The 19,848-nt window shown below is 39.1% G+C and overlaps 1 protein-coding gene across 1 annotated transcript in view; it reads left to right on the forward strand.

The window, feature by feature from the left end:
* The window catches only part of efnb3b (ephrin-B3b), a 183,761-nt gene that overhangs the window by 68,609 nt on the left and 95,304 nt on the right, over window positions 1-19,848 (forward strand). Inside the window, exons 3-5 of the mRNA XM_082147937.1 lie at window positions 7,431-7,523; window positions 8,598-8,666; window positions 13,328-18,342. Of these exons, the coding sequence (XP_082004063.1) occupies window positions 7,431-7,523; window positions 8,598-8,666; window positions 13,328-13,749 (584 nt within the window). The 3' untranslated portion in view covers window positions 13,750-18,342. The remainder of the gene's footprint in view (window positions 1-7,430; window positions 7,524-8,597; window positions 8,667-13,327; window positions 18,343-19,848) is intronic.

Genomic DNA, 19,848 nt, shown 5'->3' on the forward strand with positions numbered 1-19,848 from the left:
AAGCCAATCACATAACGTTTGGTTATGACGTGTGTTATTCGCTGGCTCAGCCGCATCTAACTTCCACTGTAAACACATGTATGATGCGAAAACAAAACCATCGAGCGAAATACCGGAGTGAACATGGCTGTGAACGGTTTTTGCAGATTATGTGAAGTAAATCTACGCATCCACGGTACAATCAGCGTCTACGTCACGGCTCTCAGCCCGCCCTCTGTTCGTCGATTGGCCGGCTGTTTTCAGGCCGGAGGAAAACTGATAGACAGGTCGCTATCTCAGACTGAGTACTGAAGCGAACTGAAATTGAGCGGAAGTACGAAGTCTGACGTAGTCAGGCTAGACCACTCAGTGAGTTTCACGTCTTTGTAAACGAAAGTTTAATGCGTTTTAGGAAGGATTGTTCCAGTGCACCTATGCAGCCATTGCGGAGGTGGGGGGGTGCTACCTCAGAAACCGAAACCTGGTGTTTTAATCCGACTCTTTTGTCCACTTTCAACCACGTCTGTCCTGATTTCTTCGAGGGGAGGGTCTAAAGGCGGGGAAATGAATGGGCTTTTTCAGATCTTTCAATCTAATGGATAAAATAAGCTCACGCAATTTACACATGAACGCGACCGGAGACGATGGAAAAACACACTGAGAGCATCAGCTTTAGTTTCTGCTCTGAGCTGCAAGACCAGCCGAACGCTGTGAGTGTGTGTTAGAAACCAGGAATGATGAGAACCAAACCAAACCAAACTTCAAACCAAACTTGGGTTTGTCTTCAGCCAAAGTTTAAATCCCGTCTGGCTAGCCGCTTCCAATAATGTTACGCATGAGGTCAATAGACGGAGAGTAGACGGTCTTTTGTGGCTGTTTGAACACATTCGACCACATTACAAAAGCAATCCGGTCGAATGCATTTTCCACTACCTCTGGAAGTGGTCGAAAGTGGACAAGCTCAAAAAGTTTTAGCTGTGTACACCTGTATTTAACGTCGTCCACTTGTGATCCGATCGACCAAAAGCATCTTAAGTACCAGGAGTAAACACGGCCATAATGTTGATGACCACAAAACATTATTTCTACTAGTCCCAACAAGGTTTATTATTATTATTAACTCAAACTAAACCTATTAAAAACATTTCTGTTATTTAAAATGATGCTGATATAAAAATATAAATATTAGTTTGAAAAACTGAAACTAAACGAAAATGAGAAATGTTGCCGTGGCAATAAACTCAAACAAGTTTAAGTTGAAGCACTCAAATTATTATCTGGAAATAAATAAAAACTAAAACTGAAATAAAAATAAATTAAACCTAAATAGCACAATTAAAAAAAAAATTTAAAAAATGATAAAAGCACATAATGGAATTACTAGAAATTAACAAAAAAAAAATAAAAGTATAAAAATAAAAGCCAATTCAAAATATTACTAAAACTAAAATAAAAACGGTCCCTTTTTTAAAATATTTTGCTGATTCATTGTTTTAAGGATTTATTGATGAATAAAGTGCATTTATTTGAAATATATTTTTGTAACAATGTAAAAGTATTTACTGTTACTTTTGACGTGTCCATCTTGAATAAAATGATTAAAAAGTAATGTTTTTCTTTCTTACAGAAAAAAAAACCTCTTACTGACGCCAAACTTTTGAACAGTAGTGTAAAATGCAAAGTGCGAAGTCAGTTATTTATTTATTTTTGTTTATACCACAAATGCTGTCACTCGAGCTGAACTTGTATTGAACCAGCAACATTCCTTAAATATTTCATTCACAAACTGAGCTTTTTTTTAATATTTCAATCCGTTGTCTCCCAAGAGAAATATTCAGTTTTGTAATACTTTATTATTGATGGGATCAGAAAATTACATTAGAGCACATGTATTGTCCTTACATTTTAAGGCCCAGCTCAATATACAGTCAAGGGGCCCAGAATTCCTTGCTACGGCCCTGCCTGAGTGTGTGTGTGTGTGTGTGTTTTGGGAGTAGATTATATATACACTCTCTTATGTCATTTATGTTTTAAACATGTTTGCATTTGACGACTGTATTCTAGTGTTACTGTGTGTGTGTGTGTGTGTGTGTGTGTGTGTGTGTGTGTGTGTGTGTGTGTGTGTGTGTGATCAACTGGGACATTATGAGCTGCAATTATGCACCATTGCCAAGACTGTCAGTGTGATATACTCGTATACATACCTCAAGAGGCTCCTTAATCTGTCCTGCGCACACACACACACACACAATCTCATGTTAGCCTGTAGGCTTTCAAACGCGGCTCTTTATCATACACTCACACAGAGCTATTTATAATGACATCGCAGTCTTGTCAGACACGTCAGGGTGAAAGTCGTCTACAGCGAAACGTTGTCTCTTGTGCCTCGTCATAAACTGACCAATCAGAACGCTCAGAAACATTAAGAGAAGTGCCATCATTACGACATCAGCAGTGATTTTCCCTCTTAAATTGATGTTGTTTTGGTGGATAACGGCATAAATTGTGCCTCGCAAGAATATTGCGGCGTTTCTCCTGCTTTTAAAGTAAATGGAAAACATTATGATTTCGTGACGGCGCTGAGTCTAATGTAGCACCTTTTCTTTTCTTTTTTTTTTTGGTTAATTCTGCCGTCCCTCTCTCCTTTAGCTGTCGGCACTCTCTTAATTGCTTATGAGGGCTTCATTAATGGCTTAAATCAACCATACCAATGTGTTGCTGGTGATTTATTGAGTCTTATTTAGTTTCAGGAAATATGAAGTGTGAGCCAAAGGTGGAAATAGTTGGCCGAGGACAGCAGTGCAAATCTCTCTTGGTTCAGTACTGTACTGAGAAGAAAAGAAAAAACACATTGTATTTCACACTCACACACTGAGTTCTAACTGCTCAATAATGGATGTTTTGAGATTTGGGTGCTTTTAATGGAAAATTAGGGGTTATTTACTGCTCATTGTCTATGGACAGCATCTGTGAAATGTTGCTGATTGCCTAGATCATTCATTTTGACCCGTTCCTCGGTTTGTAACAAGGAGGAAATATGCTTTACGTGTGTTTATATATATATATATATATATATAGCCTATATTAGAGCTGCACGATTAATCGTTAAAAGATCACTGTCTCGGTTCACATACGTGATCTCATTCCTGAACGGCAATGATTCGGCTATGTCTAATTAACCTTTGACAAGTACGATCACAGCGAACACTCAAACAAGTCCAAAACGCTGATTCATCCAGTAATGGAAGATGTGAAGTCATTGAATCATTCATTCAAACCGATTTTTAAAAAAGTAATTCATTCAGATTAATTAAACATTTTTAAATGGACTGCAGTAATTAACATTTTGTCAGAACCTCAGGTGAATTATTGAATTAATTAAATTAAATTACTCCTTATTTTGTTTAGTTTCTTTAGTCTGTTCAGAATCATGGGAGAATCGTGATCACTATTTAAAACAACAACGAAAAAACGTGATTCTCTCTTTCTCTATATATAGTTTTAAATGGAAGTGGGCGAGAGGAAACAGAAACATTCAATAGCTTTGTGTGAGGAAAACATCCTAATTTAAGTATTGATTGAAAATCTTACCTTCTGCCATAGCTCTTAAATCCCATCAGTGTGATTTAAATATTTGCATATTCAAAACTGTTTCAAGACACATTATAATCAATCCCTGATGTCAAAGCTGTTGTGATGCGTCTCGATGTGCCATATTTCAATACACATGAATATTCATGAGATTGCAAGTCTGTCTTTTTAGAATTATTTGCTTTAATTTAATATTTTCAGTTTTCATAAAAAAAATTTACTCTGTGCTTTTGTCATTATTATTTTTTATATTTATATTTAGCTTTAATGCATATTTATTTCAGTTTTAGTTTTATTAATTTAGCACTTCCTCTTTAGTTTTTCATCTAATGTTTTAATTTTCTTTTCTTTTAGCTTTATTTCAATTAACAAAAATAATTTTTAATAGTTTTAGTTTGTTAACGATAACATCACTGGATTTCCTGCAAATATTTAAATTAATATTAAAATGTTATGTATTTAACACGAAATCTATGGATTCAGAAGACTTAAATATAGTCATATGAAGTACTTTTACGATGCTGATATGGTCATTTTTCACCCGTTACTTTCACTGTATGAGCAAGAGCAGCGTGAACACTCTGCGAACACTCTTCTTTTATGTTGAAAGAAGATGCATATATGTAATGAAATGAGGGTGAGAAAATGAAAACTTAATTTTTAAACGCATGTTCATTTATGAGGTTTAAAATGCTTGTCTATGGTAATCAACAGGTTAGAAATATTCCAAAATATTCCTTTAACTCACAGATTTGAATATTTATGATGATTTAGACTCTGCCGTGAAAAATATATCTAACATGCATGCAACACAAATACATACACACACACACACACACACACAAACACACGCACACACACACACAAATGTGCTTCCACAATAATAGCCGTGGGATAACGCCCACACATAACACACACGTCTGACTGACTTGCGCTTTATCACCATCATTAGTGCGACAAGAGGCATCCCAGAACCCCTTTACATAAACACATGCGTGGGAGATGCACACACACACACACACACTCAGAGCCTCCTCGTCTGCATTTGTTCCTTGTTTTGTTCAATAAATCGCTCTTCTGGCCTTTACACGTCATCCTTTTTATCAGTTCTTCTCTCTTGAATCTTAGTGACACGCAGCTGCTACTGTCAAATGTTTCACTCCTATCGTGGAGAAATACACACACTGATGTGAATAAAACACACACAGTCATTAAGAACAAAAGACTGCGATGTTTCTCCATGACTTCTGCCCTTCGTTTCTTTCTGTTCCTGTTTTATGAGACTTGGAGAATGGTGTTCCTCCGCCTCTCCATCCTCCATTTCTCCTCATCCCGCCATCACTGCCGATCATAGTCTCAATTACTCATCCTGTCTCTATTCTTTCTTTCTCCCTCTCTAGTCCTCGTGTTTCCATCAGCCTCTCTCATCCCATGTTTACCTCTTTATCTCTCTCTCTGCTCCATTTATCTTTAAAGGATTGCCAAAGGTTCAGCTTTGCTACTTACAAGTATTGTTCTTGTTTGTCTTTTGTTTCTCCTCTTTTCTTTTTCTCTGCTCCAAGACCTTTCAGTACCTCACCTTACATGGAAACGCCACATTCCCTCTCTCTCTCTCTCTCTCTTTACACTCTTTCCTACACTTTCTTTTCTGTTGTCCGCTCACACATTTGGTCTTTCCATCACCTCCCATCATCTCTATTCTCAATCACATCAGCAACAGCTTGTCACAGAGCATCAGTGTCTCTCTCTCCCTCTCTCTCTCTCCATCTTACAGAATGTCTCAGAATATCTAGATGTTTTAGGGTTACAGTTAACCTTGACCATCTTTCGATGAGGCTGAGAGCACGAGATGAAAGTGTGAAGGTCTCTTTTTTTTTCACACCCTCCATCAGTCATTGGTAGGAATGTTATTTTACTGCCCAGGGTTATTTATTTCAGAAACAGACAAAAAATTTCAAAAAGTCAAATAAATGAATGAATCAGAAGACACTAAAATATTATTCACATGAAGGACAGAGGTGTGTCTGACCTCCATTTCATTTTCTCTCTCTCTCTCTCTCTCTCTCACTCCATCCTTCAGTAAATAAGATCTGGCACTCTCACTTACATCAGGTCATTATTTCTCTCTCTCTCATTTAAGATGGCCAGACCTTATTACCAAGGACAAGCTGTCCTGTCCTGTCTTTGGCCCACATGTAACCAGCCACCGTCCTCTCTTAGCTCACTTCAGCCCACATGCATCTCACACAGCCTCACCTGTTAGCCCACTCCAAATCAGCACTGGCCATCGCTGGCCCACTTACTGCAGGTCCACAATATCATTCCTCAAAATCCTGTCAGCGTTCTGGAGGAAGTGAAATGAGTCCTGGATTGAGCGAGTTTGTGTGTGTGAGTGATGGATGCAGTTAAAGGCGTTTTAGGAAGTTAAATGACCTCCTCTGGGACCGGAAATTAGGCCTCATTAGAGCAGCACCATGATGCAGAGTGACATTTCTACGTGTTAATCCACATTAGATCAAATATATGTGTGTCAGTGGGAACTATTACTACAGTATCAGATCTGTGTCTGAGAGTCTGTTCACGACAGCATACTATACAACACATACTGTTTTTTGTTATCATACAGGTTGTATGCGCAGTGAACACTGGGTACATTTTCTGCATGCATACAATACTCAGATGACAATTTGCCAAAATGTGCTTTATACAACCAGAGCACAACGCCTTAAAGGTGCTGTATGTAACTTTTTCACTCTACTAAAGCATAAAAATACCATAATCTGTTTGCATATATTGAGGAAACATGCTAAGTCCACATACTTGTTGAAAAACTCTTCTACAGCCAGTTATTTTACTTTGAAATGTGCGTTTCCAGGCTGGAATGTTTGCTTTGGTCTGTGATACTGCACGTTGCCAATTTTCATTGTCCATTGCGCTTGTTCTTGTTGCGTGTGCTCAAACTGGCAACCCGTGTGAGCGCCGTCCAGTCTGAGGAGCAGGTGGCGGGAGAAACGATCTCAGATATTTTGAAATCGACTGCAGTACCTATTTCGACCACTAGTTGTCATTCTTACATACTGCACCTTTAAGCTTCTAAATAAAGCTTGCCATGCCGACATCACAAGCACAGCAGTTATCTCAGATATCACATTAGATTACCAAATGAAGCTTTGGCGGGACAAAAATTCATTTTACGGGAAAAAACCCTGCTATTGTTAACATCTGTCTTGTAAGACTGCCACATTTTTACTCAAACTTGGATTGAGAATATCATTTTAAATTCAAAATAACTACTAGGTTCTGATGCTAACTATTTTATACATTATATGCACAATATCTCTGGATATATTTGTGGAAGTATCAGTTCAGACTGCAAAACAATCTTAAATAGTTTAGTTTCCCCTTAAAATGAGAGAAACGCACTTGAGAAGCAACACTGCATAAGATATTAAGACTTGTGTTCAGAGAATGTACGTATTTTTAATACAAGTGTATTTTGTCTGCACTGACAGATTTTGTTACTAGTTTCAAGTAAAAAACAGGTTTAAAACAAGTGAAAAAATCTGCTATTGCAGAGAGACACAAATACACTGGTAAAAAAAAAAAGAAGACAAAAACAGACGTATATTCAAGAAACAATCTATGAAAACAATGCTAAATATTTAATGCAGTGTTGCATTTCAAATATTTATCTCTTTTTAAAAATATATATTTCTGTGTATATATATATTTATTTTTTTTACTTGAGAAAATGTCATAAAAGACTAAATAAAAACATTAAGAAGTATTTTTTTGAATGGTTGATTTATTGCTGTGTGTTTGATATAAAAAATAATAAAATCTCTTCTTTTCTTTCACAGCTACATCAGACGGGACGCGTACGGGGCTGGAGAGCATGAGAGGAGGAGTTTGTGCTACACGGGGCATGAAGGTGGTGCTGAAAGTGGGACAGAGTGAGTAACACACACACACACACACACACACACACACTCTTGGGAGCGTATCGGCAGACAAAGCCAGGGGGTTGTTCGCCTGAAACAGTTACGGATGCTGGATTTGCGTTTCTCTCAGTGGCACAGATGACCACGCTCGTGACCAATAGCTGTTGTTTACACACAAACACAAACTCTGTCGTACCCTTGTTAGTTTTTATTATTAAACTCAGGACAACAGCGGTAAGTGAATCCCAACAGACTGTGGACACAACTCCATGAGCCGTAACTGTACACCACACGCACACACACACTCGTGTCTGTTTAGTTTAGAGTGTGTTTATTGTTATTTATCAGTCATGCCTATCACACTACACTGTTGAATTAAAGAGGATTCAACATAGCTTTCTTTTTTATTATTATTATTATTTATTTTTTCCTGTCTCCATCTTTGGCTATAAATCCTATTTTTTCCCCCCCAGAAACATTTTTGACTTTCCTTAAATATCCCGTTCTGTTTCTCTTTTTCACTCTTGCTCTCTCTGTAGTTGTTATCTGCTTCGTGGCTGAAAGGTCACGTCTGTTTTGTTTGTCATCTAAATAAAAGCCGTTTCGGTTGGAGATATCTGATGAGATGTGCCTGCACACACACAGACTGTCATGGCATTTTGACAAGTGTGACAGCTCGCCATAAGCTCAGAGATGACTCTCTCTCTCTCTCTCTCTGTGTGTGTGTGTGTGTGTGTGTGTGTGTGTGTGTGTGTGTGTGTGTGTGTGAAATGTCTGTCTGCTGTCTAAAGTGTTTGTAACCTCAGTGGTAGCCCCTCAACAGCAACATTATGGTGTGAAACATCTTAAAGCGACCAGACTCTGCACTTTTATTATTTATTATCTTCCCTAAAGTTTGTAATTTAGATTTACAGGACCTTCCGGACCCTCTCTCTGACCTTTAGAAATTAAATGTTTTTGAAAGAAATCAAGGCTGCATTTATTTGATCAAAAAATACAGTAAAAACAGTAATACTGTGAAATGTTACTACAAGTTACTACAATTCATTATTATTACTAAACTCTTTCTCAATGGTTTGTCCATAGGTCAATATGGTCTGCCGGCCAAATCTCCCAAACCTGACCCCGCGGGCCGAATCAACAACCCAAATCCAGGTAAACACAGCTGCCTTCGGTATCATGAGGATACGGCTCATCCCAAACAGACACAACATTAATAAAAGAACAGAACTAACCAAAGGAACAAGGGAAGGAAGCGACAGATGGATAGAGAGAAACAGGCGTCTTGGCGCTCGGGTTCTTTTTGATATATTCCACCCTTCTGTTTGTTCTCTCCTCCTCACATTCCCTCATTTTCCCCCTGTTTTCCACTGTTCTGCTCTTCCACGGAGGCCTGAGCTGTAAACCGGAGGCAGAATGCGGTGGAGGTAATGGCCGCTCAGGGAAGGATAAAGGATGAGAGGAGGAGAGAGAGCGATCGTTTCGGAGACGTATTAATGCCATTAGTTTAGCGGCCCGGGTTTAGTCGGTCCTGAGAGGAAGAAAGACACAGAAAATGGGAGGGAGAGGAGGATGATTAGTGTATGATGATAGAATGAGAAAATTACTCACGCTCTTTGTTTGCACTCGTATGACATTTGGGAGCACAAGAATGGTGACTCGTGTCTTATTCTGTTTTTTCGTTTCGATATACAGACACAAAATTAGAGGGAGAGATTGTGTCTCTATCTATCTATCTATCTATCTATCTATCTATCTATCTATCTCTCTGTCTATCTATCTATCATTCTGTCATTCTATCTATCCGTCTATCTATCTATCTATCTCTCTGTCTATCTATCGTTGTCATTCTATCTTTCTGTCTATCTATTTATCTCTCTCTCTCTCTCTCTCTCTCTCTCTATGTCATTCTATCTATCTATCTGTTGTTGTCATTCTATCTATCTATCTGTCTGTCATCAGTTGGAGTGGTGGAGTGTATAGGTGGGTTTGGGGGCTGCAGGTCATTACGAGCACAAATAACACGGACAGTCATAAAGACATGGAGCGAAGGTGGAGGTGGAGGAAAGGAGTGAGGGATGGAGAGAGAAAACTAGAGAATTGTGTCAAGAATAATGATGGGCCAATTGAGAGCGCCTGCAGACAGATCCCTGTATTTCCGACCATTCCCTCGCTCGGCAGGGGCTCTCATTGTCTCCCGTAGAGATCACAACCGCACACACACATATACACGCACTGAAACATCAGCCATGTCCAGCTAACTTAGCACAATGGACATTTGTTCCATGTCTTGTATTTAAAGTGTGTGTGTAATCAAACCGGTTGCACCTTTCCAATCTGTGTTTCCCATTGCCCGTGAGCTATAGTGAGCCTTCGTAAAGGAACGGTTCACCCCCAAAATAACAATTCTTTATTCTGTGAAACACAAAATGTGAATTTTTTTTTTTCATGAATCTTCAAATTACTAAACATACATACACTAAAAGTATACAATGACTACGGGTTGTCAAAAATAATCCATACAACTCCTACATTTCTTGTCTTTTGAAGCCATACAAATGATTTGTGTGAACTCCACAATTTCAAATTCATTTAAAAACTTTTCACAATACAGTAGATATTGTTTCAAAGCAGCTTTCCGGCAAATGCATGTTTCAAATGTTGCAATCAAGAAGCCAGAAGTATTTATTCTAAGAAAATGTATTTCAAGCTAATTTGATGTCACCAAATTGCAACCAAACATGATGTGGCGATGGAGGGCAAGATTTTCATTCCAAAAATCCCTTAAATTAAAGCTCAAAGCTATTATATGTCTTCAGAAGACTTTGAATATACCTCCCAAGTCATATGTTTACATTCATTTAGCTTTTTTTCCCATGTTGAAGCTTGACAGCCTGCATGTCAAAACAGCAGCTTGGACTTGGAAGAATGAAACTCCTACAGGTTTTTTTTTTTAAAGAACTGTCTCTTTAATATCCTATAGGCCTGGTTTCACAGACAGGGCTTAGACTAAGCCAGGACTAGGCCATTTAAGTAGTTTTTATAAATGTTCCTTAAAAAAACATTCCTGATGTGCACCTTGAGACAAAACAAAGGCTCTGACATATTTTAACAGTGCAAGTTGCTTTCAGTTAAAACAGCTCAAACATGCATTTTAGTCTGGGACTAGGCTTTCGCCTTGTCTGTGAAACCAAGCAATAAAGTCTTTATATAGTAAGCCAGTTGACCTTTGAGAATGACCATGTGGTGGTTATCTAGCACATCTCTATTGTGAGGTTTTGTACTCGCTCAGGTTCTTCATCTTAAAGAGCCCAATCAAGCCACAGCGTTTAGATTGGCTTTCATTTCCCCTGCGAAATGCCTCCCACACGCCATAATCCCGTTATGTAAAGATAAATGACTAATATAGCCTCATAGATCCCACATCTATTAAAATGCTCTCTCAGCTGTTGTTCATAGAAGAGGCTAAATACTCAATGTGTAAAGCTGCAGCACATAAACCACAGCTCATGTTTCCATGTGTAGGAAAAAAAAGGTTATTTATTATGTTTTTTAAGAGAACATTTAGAGCTGCTGCTCCCTGGTGTGTCCTCTGAGTGTTTAACAGCTTTTAGGGCAAAAAATTTGTAACGATAAACAACTTTCAGCAGCAAAAAAACGTTGCTGTATTAAGAATAATTCATGGTGAAGCCTCGTCTGCAAGTACTGTAAAGGCCCATTCACACAGAGGAAATATTCAGCATGGATATTCACTAAAAAAAACAACAGCTTTGAATTAAAAAACGGAGCACTTCTATGAAACTATTCATACTGGAGACAAAACTTTGCCTGATTATGGGAGGTTTTTCCAGTTTACTCTCCATGTGAATAGACCTTTTGTCTGCCATTTGTGTCACTTCTGCATTTCGTACTTGATGTGAACAGGACTTAATGCTGTATCCAAATACACATTTTTTTCAACTCAACGGTCTGATGATTGTGGTTCACGTCTCCATTGCCAGACCACAGCGGCTGACCACCGGTTAACACGTGCCAAAACGCGCATGTTTGCGGAAACCCAATCCACCTTGACTCACTGTGATCTGAGTCACTGGTCAGCGAGTTCAGAGAAAAGTCCAGTACTTTACAACATCCTTTATTACAACAACTTTATTCAGATTTCTGACAGTTTGAGTGAACACGGAGGGCTCTAATTGGTTCAGTCTGATCTGTTAAGGACATGAACAAGCCAATCAAGGGGTTAGATGACTGGTCCTGTTTAATTTGTTCCATTTGATTGGTTAAAGTCATTAACTAGCCCATCAGATGGCGAGGAAGAGGGAGATAGGCGATGCCAGAGGGCAGGATGTGGCTGCGCTAATGAACCCGCTACATCAGACTAATACTCATGTAAGTGTCAGAGGGCACTTCTCTGAGTCCACACTCCAATACGGGAACAAGTTAAAGGTGGTCATCTCACTAATGGGTGTCATCACCAAATGCGATCCAGAAAGTTTCCCTGACAAAAAGCACTGAACTTCAGAAAACTATGCTTAGCCAAGGGCCGTCAATTTACGGGACTTGTGTGAAGTTTGTTCAAGGAAGCAACATGTGACTTCCATCATTTTGCTGGAAGTCGCATGAAAATAGGTAATTTCTGATCTGTTCTTTTCAAACTGCCCTTTTTATCATGATATTCAGAGCATAAATGTTGTTTTGTCACCTAAATGTTGGTGTGACAGATTGCTGCATTGCTGAAACTAATTCAGCGTCCGTAGATTGTTAATTAGCAAAAAAATGCTCATCAATAAAATCATAAATATTAAATACATGCATTTTATTTTAACTTATTTTTACCTGTTTGCAATGTACTCTACTGTTGAATAGAAACCATGCTAGTTTCTTTTTCAATTTTTTCTTTGATTAATAAAAAGTTCAGAAAAGTTCAAAAGAACAGCATTTAGTTGAAATGGACATCTTTTGCAACAGCATAAAAGTCTTTACTGTCACTTTTGATCAATTTAATGCGTCCTTGTTGAATGAAAATATTCATCTGGATGGTAGTCTGTTAGAATAAATCTCTAACCTCTATTCAAAAATGCTTTAAAAAAATATTTATGACAGCCACCATTTAAATTATTATATCTTTAAATAATTTATTACAGAGTCATAATGATTCAAAATGATGTAGCAGGTTGCATATATATGGAGTGTCTCTATGGGCCCTATAATACACCCAGCGCAAAAAACGGCGTAAGTGTTTTTTGCTAGTTTCAGCCTGACGCAGTTATCATTTTCATGTCATGCGTGTTTGAATAGCAAATGCATTTGTCCGCCCATGGGCTGCTGGTCTGAAAACAAGGTGTGTTCAGGCGCATTGTTGGCATGTTGATATTTTGAGGCAACTGAAATAGACTGCGCCATTGACCACAACGCGCGTACACTTTGTCCCGTAGATGGTCTGCTCACACGCTTTCACCTCGAGCACAAGCAGATACATTTCTTCGCTAGAGAAGCGTTTAGTCTTTCTGCTTGCAAATTCCACCATGTAAATAGCGAATCTGCCATAGCACGAGCGCAACTGGCTTTTAAAGGGAATAGGAGATGAGACTCTGATTGGTTTATTGCACGTAAAGCCCAAAACACACCAATTACTCATTAAGAGAATAGGGACAACGCTTTTAGACAATGTGCTGGGCGCGCCGACCATTTTTCCCGTCGTTAAAGTAGCAAAAGTGGATTCGGACACGCACTAAGTGCACTTAGACCATGCGCTTAAATCTTTAAAATAGGGCCCTATATCTGGAATTGATCAAATTCTTCACTTTGTTTTGCAGGTGCTGGAAACAACACACATCCCAGAATTCCTCCCAGAAGTCCCGGTGGAGAAAACGGCCCCCTCCCTCCCTCCAACATCGCTGTTATCGCAGGTGCGGCCGGCGGTTCGGCTTTCCTCCTGCTTGTGACCGCCGTGATCTGCGTGGTGTGCTACCGGCGCCGACATGCCAAGCATTCAGAATCGCACCACCCTCCCCTCTCCCTGTCCTCCCTGACCTCGCCCAAGCGGGGCTGCGGTGGGGGCGTAGGAGGCGGCAACAACAACGGCTCCGAGCCTAGCGACATCATCATCCCGCTGCGGACTTCTGACTCCGCCTACTGCCCGCACTACGAGAAAGTGAGCGGGGACTACGGCCATCCGGTCTACATCGTACAGGAGATGCCTCCTCAGAGTCCTGCCAACATCTACTATAAAGTATGAGAACCGGAGACGACCTTACCGACAACATCCGCCAAGACCACACCCACCTTAAACGACTACCTAAACCACGCCCCACAAGCCCCGCCCCCCAGAGTCTGCATCCCCGTAGATCCTTTTACCTTCACACGCATCTCTCCGACACACTAACCATTCCTGGTGGAGTGTGTCTGCGTGTGTGTTATCATTCCTCGTCACTCCCCCCAACTTCGGCCTTTTGTTGAGAGAGAGAGGATGTCCTGTTGTGAGGGCCTCCCTCTCTCTAACGTCCCACATGGGGAAAAGTTCTTAAAGCTAGAGAAAACCTCCTGGAGTGATTCAGCCCAACTGAAAAAACATAGACTCCTTTTATGGGAGGCGTTCTGGAGCACAAGCATCAAAACTTTTTCTGATGTACTTGCAAAAAACAGACTATAAAAACACAAAAAAGAAAAAAAGAAAAGGAAAACTTGTCCAAACCTACAAAGACAACACGTGAACTCTGACTTCGAATGCTACATCTACTCACAAATAGCAATCTAGTTTGTATTAAACTCCTTCATGATGGGGGAGGGGCCATTAATTCAGCCAATCGTCACACAGGGCTGCAGTCACGTGATCTAGGACCCATGTGTTTGATTGGTGGAGTTGTAGTGGCGTGGAGAATCTTGTATATTTTAATAACGTGTGTATTTTGTGAGTGTGTAGGATAAATATTCCAACACTGCAGTCGCACACGCTGCGACCGGCGGGCTTCAATACAACTCGCAAGTGTTTTTGTGTGTGGATGAGTGTGTGATTGAGTACAGTGTTAGCGTGAGCAAGGGCGCGTGTGTTTGTTAGACTGTTTCAAAACCAAAACACAAAAATATGAGCGAACATCAAAAAAGTTTTTTTATCGCTTTCAACACATAGATTATAATTATATATGAATACTCCGTAAAATCATTTTTAGATATTTTTTTCCCATGTAAAGTTACAGTTTGCTAGGCCTAATTTTTGTTTTCCTATTTTTTTTTTATGACATGCTGACCTTGTTTCTTTCCCTTTTTGAGTTGTACATTAATTTAATGCTTTTCATTGTGTTGCAGACACCAAGTTTGTTTGGTTCCCCCTCGTTTTCCTCTTTCCCAGGAGTCTCCTCCGTTCTACACATATATTTTTATAGCTCCTTGTACTCTGATGTAGTTTTGAAGCTAGACCTCGTTTGTGAATGTGTTGAGGTAGAACAATCCGAGAACGCTTTTTTTATTATTATTTTTAAAGACGCTTGGAAATAAGGGAAAAAACCCAGAGAGGAGGCAAGAATTGGAAGGGGGGTGAAATAAAAAGAAAAGAATGCGAACACCGCCTGTTGGGAAAGCAAACGCACGAGCGAGGAAACTTCTAGAACGACTGTGAAACTATGGAAGAATCACATTAAAAGAAAAAAATAGGGGAGGTGGAGGTGGAGGAAGAGAAGAAAAGTTGAAAGATGCTTAAAGGAGGAAAGAGAGAGAGGGAGGTTTTTATTAAACTCGTCTGAAACTGTGGAAGAGGCAGATCTGGGCGCAGTGGTCTTCTGAGGTACAAAGAGACAGATGAGGGGAAGAAAGGAACTCATTCTCTCAGATGGACAACAGGATAGATGGACACACAGAATTACTCTTTTACAGACACACAGTGCTCTTTTTTGTTCACATGAAGTGAAGTGGAAATATTTCTAGACTCGTTTCAAATTCTTGAGTATCTGCGGGCTCGTCTCAATTTAATGTAGACGTGTTCGGACACACACACACACACACACACACACTCGGAGATCGACTCAATGGCCATGGCACACAGAAAAGCTCTTGTAAAGAGATTTTCATCACACACACACACACACACACACACACACACACACACACCTCCAAATCTCAATCAAAAGCCATTCTGATTGGGCGTATATGCTGGTTACCTCAACAAACGCCGTGATTAGCATTGTTCGTTCGCATTCTCTTTCTCTCCTCTCTTTGCCTTTCTCTCTCTCACACACACACACACACACAATCATTGCAGCTTTGTAACTAGCTGTGTGTTTATCTCAGTTAGTGCCAATGAAAATCTCTCTTTTAGGCCTGCAACATACTCTATGCAAGTATGTGAATGCAAACGCTCCTAGCACGTCGTTGCATCCCGAAATGTGTCAGAACTCAATTATTAAGTGATTTTAAATGTGCCAGAATTCAATTGCATTCTCAATGTGGCCAATGTGGGCGCTATAGCAAGTAATAGCATAAACTGTCTTCTTCTACGGTCAGTTTTCTCTGTCACGGCAGATCAATAGTTTGGGAAACAATGGCTGCATCCGAAATTGCATACTTCCCTTCTATATAGTAGATGAAAAACAGTATGTGACCAAAGAAGTATGTCAGAATTCACTCGTAAAAGAGTAGACAAAAAGTTCACCAATGACCTACTTCACTTTACTATCCCATGAGGCCACAGGAGAGGATTTATGAATGGCAGTGAAGCGAGTGAATATGTTTATGAAACGTAACTGACGCTGTAGGTCACATGATAATGACAACATAGTGAATGTAGTACATCCGGATTACATTCATACTACAACATACTTTTCAAGAGAGTATGCGTTTTCGGACGCAGCCAATCTCACTAGGCTAGTTATATCATATAGTATGTACTATTTCTTCTGAAATTCAAAATGGCATACTAATAAGCTACTATTATGAGTGCAGACTTTTTCTAGCTTTAGCTAATTAGCAGAGAAAAATTTGCTTTATGGAATGACATGCAGGGGGAAAAACAAAATATCTTATTAATATTGTGACCACAATTTAATTAAAAATTATGCAAATTAATAAAACATGGTCTCAAAATGAATAAGTCATGGGAAGAAATTCTAAATTCACTGCCACTTGTTTTGCATGTAATGAGCAGGGCTCCATAGTAAGAGTAGTAAGCTAGTATGCTAGTCTGAAAACAGCTAAACTTCGTTCACGTTTGTTCAAAGTGTTGACCAGGCATTAGCATCCGCGTTTACATACTTGCGTAGAATATGTTTCTGGCCTCAGGAGTACAAATTGTGTTCTTTTTCACTGCCATTGTCACAGTGTGTTTTGTATGCGTGTAAAAGAATGTTATCGCTAAGAAATACACCGCACACACGCACATAATAACAAGCCATTCATACCCAAATATGTTAGGGGTCTTATTTTGCAGATGTGATTTGTGACGTTGGGACTTGAACAATCTGTTACTGTTTTCAATCTGCCTAGAAAGCTTCAATATTTGTCTCTCAAAAAGCATTTAGTTTTGTATCACTCTGGTGCATCAAGACTGTGAGAAAAAAAAAAAAGACGACATTGTTTTCCTGTCACATTGATGTTTTCTTCTTACACGCAAATTTGGATTTTGTTACTTCAATATCAAGTTGCCTAAAATGTGGAGGTGTTTCATTTGTTCGGCGCTGTTGTATTCGTGAGCTGTTTCATACATATTTAAGCGTTCGGTTTCTGTTCGAATTCTGTTGCATTTACTAAAACAATCAGCGTAAGCCATGTCTCTGCCCCTGTGCACATGGACTTGGATACGTGTGTGTGCGTGCAGGTGTGCGTATATGTCCGAAACACACGTGGACATCGTTCGAAGACGGACCGACGTGGAAGGGGAACGTTCGAGGACACATGAGGAGACACGAACTCTCTCTGCTCACCATCCTCCCTTTTTTAGGTCTCGTTTATCGAACATCTGGCCCCAGAAAGGTCCATCTTCTGTCTTTCACATCGAGCGGTTCTTTGTGCACTTGCTTTCGCCACGAACGCTGGGACCAGTATTCTGTACGCAGACACAAGCGGGGGACGGAACCACAAAGTGTGTATTTTTTTAGAGAACGCTTCAGTTGTGTGTACGTGTTTCTCTGTGCCAATAGCCAGCGGGTGGCGGCCACTTTAAAGACCTCCATTCCTCTCCAGTGATGTGTTCAGACGTTTGTAAAACACCATGTTTGTGTGTGATGTTTTCTTTTCTGTGTCCATCCCTCCATCTCCCCCCCCCCCTCTCACGACCCCTCTCTTGTTTTCCCTCCTGCATACATGCCTTTAAAAGGGTTAAACAACTAATACATTCCTTTGAAGAAATGTTGATTAAAAAACACACACAAAAAAAAAACCTTTACAACGCATTCTTGGATTTTCTTTACTGTGCTCGTGTTTGTATGCATTGAGTTTTGTGGACTTGCACTGAACATGATAACAATTTAAAGGATAGTTTACCCAAAAATGAAAATTAAGACTTTCGTTCATCTTCGAAACACAAATGAAGATCTTTTTGATGATATCTGAGAGCTTTCTGTCCCTCCATTGACAGCTACACAACTGACACTTTGACGCTTCAAAAAGTTAATAAAACTAATCCATATGAATTGAGCGGTTTAGTCCATTTTTCTGAAGACACTAGATCGCTTTATATGATGAACAGATTGAATTTAGGCTTTTAGTCACATATAAACATTCATCAACTCACACATCAGTTGTGGCAAACAGAAGCTCAAGCATGTTCACTTGACGTGTGAAAACCAATGAGGTTCATTCTCGTGTTACGCATCACGTTTGAGTTTCAGCAAGAACCAATGAGGTTTGTTTTCACACGTCAAGCAGGTTCGGTTGAACTTCTGTTTATGTTCGCTGATCAATGTTTAGATGTGAATACAAGTATCTTTATGAACTTTTTGAAGCATCAAAGTGTCAGTTGTGTAGCTGTCAATGGAGGAACAGAAAACCTCTCAGATTTCATAAAAAAAATCGTCATTTGTGTTTCGAAGATGAACGAAAGTCTTATGGGTTTGGAACTATATGAGGATGAGTAATTAATGACAGAATTGTCATTTTTGGGTGAACTGTCCCTTTAAAGCCCTTCATTTTTCTTTCCACACTACCATCAGTCCTGGTATTTCATCTTCTACAAAGTAAAACACTGGCTTTTACAGTCGCCATCCGTTGCCAGTAGAGCAATGAAAGTGTTCTTTAAGCACACAGAAATATATTTTCTCATATTATTTATTTAAGACTGTATCTGTCTTTCTCTTTTATTGCTATCCTTTAGATCCTTCTGTACGCTTTCCGAAAAACCATTCAGTTGCCAAAGCAACCACTGCCTTCTGGCAACAATTTCATATTTATGAAAACTCACGAAATCTGGTAGTGATTGTCCCCGCGAGGTTGGCGTGCAGTTACAGGTGATGCTGAGGCGAGGACCGTATTATTGGCCTGGGAATGCTTATGTCGCGCCCCAATCCTCTCATTGGTGTAACATGATTTAGGTGCGAAAGGGAAGGTTCTGGATCACAAGGGAGAGAAAGAAAAACATTTAAAAATGTCCTTATAGGCTTCTGCGGTCATCTTTTATTGTGTAATAATTTTTCTAAAATGAACTTGCATGCTATTAATGACCCAGAGGAATGTTTAATTGCCCAGTGTTTGCTCAGGGAATTTCTCAACTTATAATTTCTCAATGTTTTCTTTGGTTATAACATGGAAATTGCTGACGAACAGTCAGTTGAGTGATAAAATTAATGTGGATTGCATAGCTCAGATGAATAGGTTTTAAAGAAGAATTTAACAAGAAAGGTTTGAGCTCATTTTATCTCATTGCTGTCTCTAAGTGGTTACTTTTTTACAGTTGAACACACAGGATTATTCTAACTAATATTAATTATATGCTAAACTCTAAAACATGCTACATATAAATCCACAAAAAAAGGAAAAACACCAAATAAAGCTAAACTTTCATTGAAAGATAGGCTATTGAATTTCATAACCACATTATTTAGAGAAATAAAAATAAAATTAAAATTAAACTTTGATACAGTTTTAATGTTTTTGTTTTTTTCAATTAGACATTTTATTCAGTTTAATAGTTATTTAATGAATGCATCAACATTTATGGAAGTGATGGCCTTAACCTACTGCAACAACATAGCATACACTTTTTTTTAAAAAATCAGTTTGAAATCCCACCAATAGAATTTGTAGACTACATGATCGGTCTGCTCAATTCAAACGCACCTGTATTAAAGTTCTATATTTTAATATATTTAAGAAACATGAATCACCTGTGTTGAATTTCCTTTCAATGTCCTGC

Source organism: Leuciscus leuciscus (assembly GCF_965113295.1).
Source record: "Leuciscus leuciscus genome assembly, chromosome: 2".
Classification (NCBI taxonomy): Eukaryota; Metazoa; Chordata; class Actinopteri; order Cypriniformes; family Leuciscidae; genus Leuciscus; species Leuciscus leuciscus.